The sequence below is a fragment of the Leptonychotes weddellii genome, chromosome 5 (genome assembly GCF_054177405.1).
Source record: "Leptonychotes weddellii isolate Sample4059 chromosome 5, ASM5417740v2, whole genome shotgun sequence".
Taxonomy (NCBI): Eukaryota; Metazoa; Chordata; class Mammalia; order Carnivora; family Phocidae; genus Leptonychotes; species Leptonychotes weddellii.
In genome coordinates this window covers 100,996,531-101,004,156 of record NC_138373.1, presented here as the reverse complement: position 1 = coordinate 101,004,156, position 7,626 = coordinate 100,996,531, and the positions used below count along the sequence as shown (strand labels likewise).

General features: G+C 42.4%; 1 protein-coding gene across 1 annotated transcript; it reads right to left on the bottom strand.

Moving 5' to 3' along the window:
- Window positions 1-2,075: 2,075 nt before the first annotated feature.
- LOC102745415 (olfactory receptor 8S1-like) lies at window positions 2,076-3,084 on the bottom strand. The gene has a single exon (XM_006729297.2). The coding sequence runs from the start codon at window positions 3,082-3,084 to the stop codon at window positions 2,137-2,139; it is 948 nt and encodes a 315-aa protein (XP_006729360.2). The 3' UTR covers window positions 2,076-2,136.
- Window positions 3,085-7,626: the final 4,542 nt, after the last annotated feature.

Below are 7,626 nucleotides of genomic sequence, written 5' to 3'. Positions count from 1 at the left end.
CATTAGTTTTAGATGAAGTGTTCCATGATTCATTGTTTGTGCATAACACCCAGTGCTCCATGCAGAATGTGCCCTCCTCAATACCCACCACCAGGCTAACCCATCCTCCCACCCCCCTCCCCTCTAGAACCCTGTTTGTTTTTCAGAGTCCATCGTCTCTCATGGTTCGTCTACCCCTCCGATTTCCCCCGCTTCATTCCTCCCCTCCCGCTACCTTCTTCTTCTTTTTTTTTTCTTAACATATATTGCATTATTTGTTTCAGAGGTACAGATCTCTTATTGTGCTTTTGTGAACTGCAGGACAAGAGATAGTCACAAACACCTAAAGGTTCCTTAGTGACTCTATGTTACCCCTCTGCTGAGGTTGTTATAAAATATTGTTATCTTGGATAATAATGCAGTCAAGAATGACTATTTCTAGTACTCAAGCAAGAAGCAAAACAGGAAAATAGGTTGAAAATGAAACAGAATGTTGAAATGGGCTGAAACATGTTTATCTTATATGAAAATTCAAAGTTTGATAATTATAGATCGAAAGAGAATGTTTTCCAAGAAGAATTGATAATTGGCAAAAATGGCTTAGACAAATATCTTTTAGGTAGAAAGTCAGTGAAGTTCCGCAGAGGGTAGTTTGAGGGCACCAGGTGGGCACAGGGACATAAAGAAGTGGGAGGCATGCAGACAGAGAAGAAGGACCACAGGGCTTATGGTCCCCTAAAGTGGAAAGAGGTCATCATAGACCTTGTGTAGGAACATATTTCTGTATTTTTTTCATTTGAAATTCAGAGCAAAAGTCTTTCTTCATGATCAGTCCCAGGCATTGATGCAGTGAATTCCCTATATCCATACATATTTTGGGACAAACAGATGTTCTGTATTTAACAGCTTCTCAGTGATGTCCCTCTCCAGACTGACTCCTTCCCCATCTCTACGTAACACTATTTGATCGTACTGAGTCTTCTCCCTTTCCACAGCTCTCCCCTCTCCTCTTCTCATCATTCTAGCTTTACTCCCTTTTATGCTCTTTTTGTAGTAGGAGTGTTATACTTATATATTTACTTGCCCTGAAAGGCAGAATTTTAAAGATGGCCCTTCAAGATTCCTGCTCCATGGTTCTTCAAACACGAATCTAGAGACTGCTGTGAAGGGATTTTGTAGATGTAATGAAAGTCCCAAATCAGTTGACCTTAAAATATGAGATTATACAGGTGGGCCTAATCCATTATCAGCCCTTTAGAAGCAGAGAATTTTCTCCAGATGGTAGAAGAAGGGGACATGAGAGAGATTCGGAAGGTGAGAAGTAGGTGATACACTGTTTTGAAAATGGAGAAGACCATATGAGAAGTGAAGGGGTCTCAATAAGGAGAGAATGATCCACAGTCAACAGCCAGCAAAGAAATGGGGACCTCGGATCTGCAGTCTCAAGGGACCGAATTCTGCCAACAATCTGAACTTCCAGAGCCTGTGGAGAAGAGCCCAACCCAGCCATCACCTTGATTTTGGTCTTGTGAGACCCTAAACAGAGAACCCAGTGGTGTCTGCCCCAATTTCTGACCTAGAGAACTTTAAGGTAATAGATGCATGTTATCTTAATTTGCTGAAGTTATTACAGCAATAACAGAAAGCAATAGAGAACTGGTATACCTGTTAAATTGTGACTTCCCTGTTTTGGCCACATTTTCTATTTCTGCCTATTTCCACAGACCTTACCACCACCCATGACCCTTTCCTCCACCCCATAAAGGCCAAGTCTTTGTTTTCCCTTTCTCAGAGACCCAGGAATCTTTTATTCCTATAAAAATCTTTCCCCAGAAACATTAGTTCAAATTGAACATTCAGGACACAAAATATTTCAGGGTCCATTCTAATTTGAATGACTTTAAAAAAAGTGACTCATGAGACATGTTATTAACTAAGTCTATGAAGCTGAGAAGGTTTTCTGACTTATGTGCTCTGTGTCTGAATAGGATTCATTCTGAGCCATGAAAAACAAATAGCTTCTAGCACTTTCCTTGATAATTTTTAAAAAGGGAGAATCAGCAATGCACATTGCAACATGTGACAAAACAGGAAATCAAGAACTTAATGTCAATCATGAGATTTCTTGCTGCAGTTCTATTTTGTGTTTCTTTCATGTTATATCTCTTCTGTGCTGAGACACTGTAAATATTTTATCATCATTTTTCTCAGAGCTGCTTTCACCTCCTTGTTCTTCCAGCTGTAGATGATTGGATTCACCAGGGGAGTGATTACACTGTACTGTATGGAGAGGATCAACTCCAGAGATGAGCCTGAGGTTGGCATGAGATAGCGAACAATGGCTGAGCCATAGAACAGGGTCACTACTGTGAGGTGTGAGGAGCAGGTGGAGAAGGCCTTGCTTCTGCCTGTGGTGGAGCTGATGCTCAAGATGGTGGAGAGAATGCGAACATAAGAGAAGAAGATCAGGAGGCAGGTCCCAATGGCATGCAGGAGGGCAGAGCAGAGTAGCATTGCGGAGTTGGTGGAGACATCAGAGCAGGAGAGAGGGAAGAGGGAAGGCAGCTCACAGGAGTAGTGGTGGATGGTTTGAACCTCACAGAAGTCCATATTCAAAGCCAGGAGGATGTTCATGAGTGCATCCAGAAAGGCCACGACCCAAGAGCCCCACACCAACCTCTCACATAGCTGTTTATTCATTACCTGTCCATAGAGCACAGGGTGGCAGATGGCAGCATAGCGGTCATAGGCCATCACTGAGAGCAGGCAAGCCTCAATCCCTGTAGTGGCAAACACAAAGAAGACCTGAGCCAGGCAGCCCTCTACTGAGATGGCTTTCCTCTGAGACAGGAGGTTCTCCAGCAGCTTGGGCACAGTGACTGAAGAATAGAAGAGGTCTTGGAAGGAGAGATGGCTCAGGAAGAAGTACATGGGTGTGTGGAGGTTAGACTCTGTATGGATCACAAGTATTATCAGCAGGTTCCCCAGCAGAGTCAGAAGGTAAATTATCAGGAACAGAACAAAGAGCAGAACCTGGACATGGGGGTCAGCAGACAGCCCGAGAAGGATGAACTCTGTGATGCTGCTGTGATTCCTTGAGGCCATTTATGGTCACTGTTATTTAGAGAAAAATTAGGAAAGGGATTGAAATCTCTTCTTTCCGTAACAGTTTCCAGAAGGCATCACTCTTCTCTATTTATTCCCTATATCTTTCCCTGTATCTTCCTTCTTGTCTTGTCTGATCTCCATTTTCATAGCCCTCACATCTGCCTTTAATGGTTCCATGGAGTCCTTCTCCTCCCTGGCTCTCTGCTGTGCTGTCTCTGAGCTCAGAAGATTTCCAACTGCTCTGATTTTTACCTCAAGCCATGAGATCTCCATGTTCACGAGGACTAATTACAGGAACTTCAGATTATTAATTTTTTTTTCTAAGGGAAGTTACAGTAAGGCCATGAAAATAATTTACCTAAGAGCTAGGTACTCAAAGGCTGAAGCTTCAAAAGCACATATCCTCTGAGCTCTAGCTTGGTCCTGCCTTTTTCTCCTCCTGGCTATATGAAGACTCTCAAATCCTCCACAAAAGGTATGGAGGGCTTCTCTCTGGTAGTCTTAAGTCCAAATCCTTGGGCATCCCTTTTTTTAGTTTTCTCTCTGACTCTAAATACTGTTGTACTAGGAGAATCCATGAAGTGAGTGATTCCCAGATATAACCCTTCAGAAGGGCAGGTGTAGATTAGGCAGTCAGTAATTAGTAATTGGCCAGCAGAGCCTGACACCCCAGGAGACCAAGGAGCCAATGTTTTTTATTCTCTGGAGTCCTAGCTTGAAGTCCAACTTTAGACTCACACACAAAACAAAAAATTTTTAAAAACTCAAGGGATTCTATTTAGTGTGGCCTTTCGGAACTTCTATCTTGAAGATTTGATTCTGATGAAAACTCTCAGGTGTTTAGTGAGTTTGAAAGGAGGCAAAGTAGGTGGCAACATCCTTTATGTGATTGGTCTCAGTATGTCACATTTGGGAAAGCAAAGGGAAGCTGTTCATTGATCTCAGGTTATTTTCCTTTGCCCTCATGATTTGAATTCATAAATATCTCTCAGATGAATATTTTAGTGATCAATTGTGTCAACAATCAGGGAGGTTTTCAGGGAAACTGTTGAAGGCAGGTCATGAAAGCCAAGGAAGAGATGGTGAAGGACTGAGCAATCAACAGTGACAAATACAACAGTTTGATTCTGAATGATTAGAAATACAAAATACCCATTGGATTTTATTTTTTTTATTTTTTAAAAAAGATTTTATTTATTTATTTGACACAGAAAGAGACAGCGAGAGAGGGAACACAAGCAGGGGGAGTGGGAGAGGGAGAAGCAGGCTTCCCGCCGAGCAGGGAGCCTGATGCGGGGCTCGATCCCAGGACCCTGGGATCATGACCTGAGCCAAAGGCAGTAGATTAACCAACTGAGCCACCCAGGCACCCCCCCCATTGGATTTTAGATTTACAATGTATTGTTGTCTATAAGGAACAGTGAGAGCATTGGCCAGATTGAAGAAGATTTAGATGTGCATTAATGCTAAAAACTGGTATGTTTTTTAGAAGAGAATGAGACCAGAGCAAAAATAATAATGAAGATTTATTAATTACATACCAAATTCCAGGTTTTGTCCTGCACATTTTAGGTATGATAACTAATTCCTCACAATAACTCTATGAACTGGAATTTTATTACCCTCATTTACCCCAAATGAGGAAACTGAGGCACAGCAGAATATCTGGTCCAAGTTTATAAAGTTATTAAGTGGTGGAGTCAGGATTAAAGTTTATATCATAAGACCTTAGAAACTGCTTTTTTTTTTTTTTTTTTAACTAGACTAAATAGCCTCAAATGGGGAAATTGAATTTAAGGTTTGTGATATATATATTCTTTTTATTTTATTTTATTTATTTATTTATTTTAAAGATTTATTTATTTATTTGAGAGAGAGAATGAGAGACAGAGAGCATGAGAGGGAGGAGGGTCAGAGGGAGAAGCAGACTCCCCGCCGAGCAGGGAGCCTGATGCGGGACTCGATCCTGGAACTCCAGGATCATGACCTGAGCCAAAGGCAGTCGCTTAACCAACTGAGCCACCCAGGCGCCCGTGATATATATATTCTTATAGACAGAAAAGGAGCTGTAGATACAAAACAAAGAGAGGAGAGACTCAGAAAGCAAAATCTAGTGTTCTGTTAGAAGGTTGTGCCACTTCTCTGGACATTATATAAGCAAACAGGGAGCATACCACATCAAGATCTGTTCCTGAATTCAAATGATAATAAAGGGCTAGATGGATGTTTCTTTTTCTTTTCTGATATGCAGATACTTGGATTTAGACATATCTGGGATTTATACAAGTAATCACTAAAAACAATTGAGTGATTTTCAAAGATATTTGAAGGTAATATTAATGTAAAGTTGTAAGCATAGCCTGTTTTGATAACAGAGTCAGACAATAATAACATGAAAGGAAGTTTATAAACTTTTAAAGGAAATTCATAAACACAAAATTGTAAGAGAAAGCCTTAAACAGCCTCTTTCAGAAGGCTGCCTGGTATTTTCCAAAGTTCTTAGAGTTTGGAGAAAAATTCACAGGACAGAATTTCCCAAAAAGATGGCAGAGGAGTTGGGGACCCTATTCCAACCGGTCCCAGGAATTGAGCTGGATATCTACCAGACCACTCTGAACACCCATGGAATCAGCCTGAGATGTAAGAAGATAGATCTGGATCTCTACAAACAGAATATCACAGGTGGTTGGTTTCCAGGTATGAAGTGGGGAGCTGTGATTCTGCGGGCACATATCAGAAGACAAACAGAAAGGGAAGGGAGCCGTGGGGATCCTGCACCACTAGTTCTCGAAAGCCTCCCATGCTGGGGATGGGGCACAGACTCACAGACCGGTAGCACGGGTAAAGGACTTTAGGGCAGCCCCCCAGACTGAAACCTGGAGTGGCAGGGCCACCTGAGTGAACTAGGGGTGGCTGGCAGTTTTAGAAGCACAAAGGGCAGAGACACACCCCCATGCCCTGACCTGGAGGCGAGGACTGGGAGCGCGGCTGAGGGGTGCACAACCCAGGATGCTGCAGTTTATAGCAGCACAGACAGAAACAGAGAGAGTGTGGCCTGGAGAGCTCACTGAAGAACAGATTGTGATCTCTCTGTTCTGAGGCAGAGGATTGGAAATGATCTCTTCTGCTCTGACTCTCAGAAGAGACATGGAAAGCCACCAGGGAAAGCCACCAGAGAACAAAAGCCCCCCAAAACCAGTTTTCACTGAGCCCATCCCCCACCACAGGGTGCAGGGCAACTCTGCCCAAACATGGTTGCCTGAGTAACAGTACGGCAGGCCCCTCCAGAAGACAGGCTGGGAAAACAAGAGGCCAACAACCCTAAGGTCCCTATAAAACAGGTACATCTTGCTTGGGTTGTGGTCAATAATTTGGACTCTGTACATTCCCTCAACCACCCCTCAACAGAATGACTAGGAGGAGGAACCCCCAAAATAGGAAAGACTCAGAGACTGTGACTTCTGCCACAGATTTACAAATGGATACAGTTATAACCAAGATGTCAGAAATGGAATTCAAGGTAGCAGTTATGAAGACAATAGCTAGAATGGAGAAATTGATTAATGGCAACACAAAGTCTCTAAGGGCAGATATGAAAGCTGAATGGCAGAACTTAAAAATGCTATCAATGAGATACAATCTAATCTAGATAATCTAACAGCTAGGGTAAGTGAGGCAGAAGAACAAATTAGTGATCTAGAAGACCAAATGATAGAAAAGAAGGATAGAGAGGAGGCCAGGGAGAAACTACTCAAAATCCATGAAAACAGAATAAGAGAAATAAGTGACACCATGAAATGTTCCAATGTCAGAATTATTGGGATCCCTGAGGGGGAGGAGAGAGAGAGAGGACTAGAAGATATATTTGAGCAAATTGTAGCTGAGAACTTCCCTAATCTGGGGAATGAAACAAACATTCGTGTCCTAGAGGCAGAAGGACCCCTCCCAAGATCAAGGAAAACAGGCCAATGCCCCATCATGTAACAGTAAAACTCACAAATCTTAGAACCAAGGAAACCATCTTAAGGGCAGTTAGGGGGAAGGGATTCCTTGTGTACAGAGAGAGAAACATCAGAATAACGTCAGACCTATCCACAGAGACCTGGCAAGCCAGAAAGGCCTGGCAAGACATATTCAGGGTATTAATGAGAAGAACATGCAGCCAAGAATACTTTATCTGGCAAGGCTGTCATTTAGAATGGATGGAGAGATGCAGAGCTTCCAAGACTGGCAGAAACTGAAAGAATATGTGACCACTAAGCTGGCCCTGCAAGAAATATTAAGGGGAGTTCTAGAAAAGGAGAAATAGCCCCAGAGTGATATAGAACAGAAATTTACAGAGACAATCTATAGAAACAAGGACTTCACAGGCAACATGATGACAGTAAATTCATATCTTTCAATATTCACTCTCAACATGAACGGCCTAAATGCTCCCATAAAATGGCATAGGGTTGCAGATTGGATAAAAAGACAGGACCCATCCATATGCTGTCTACAAGAGACTCATTTTGAACCTGAAGATACATCCAGACTGAA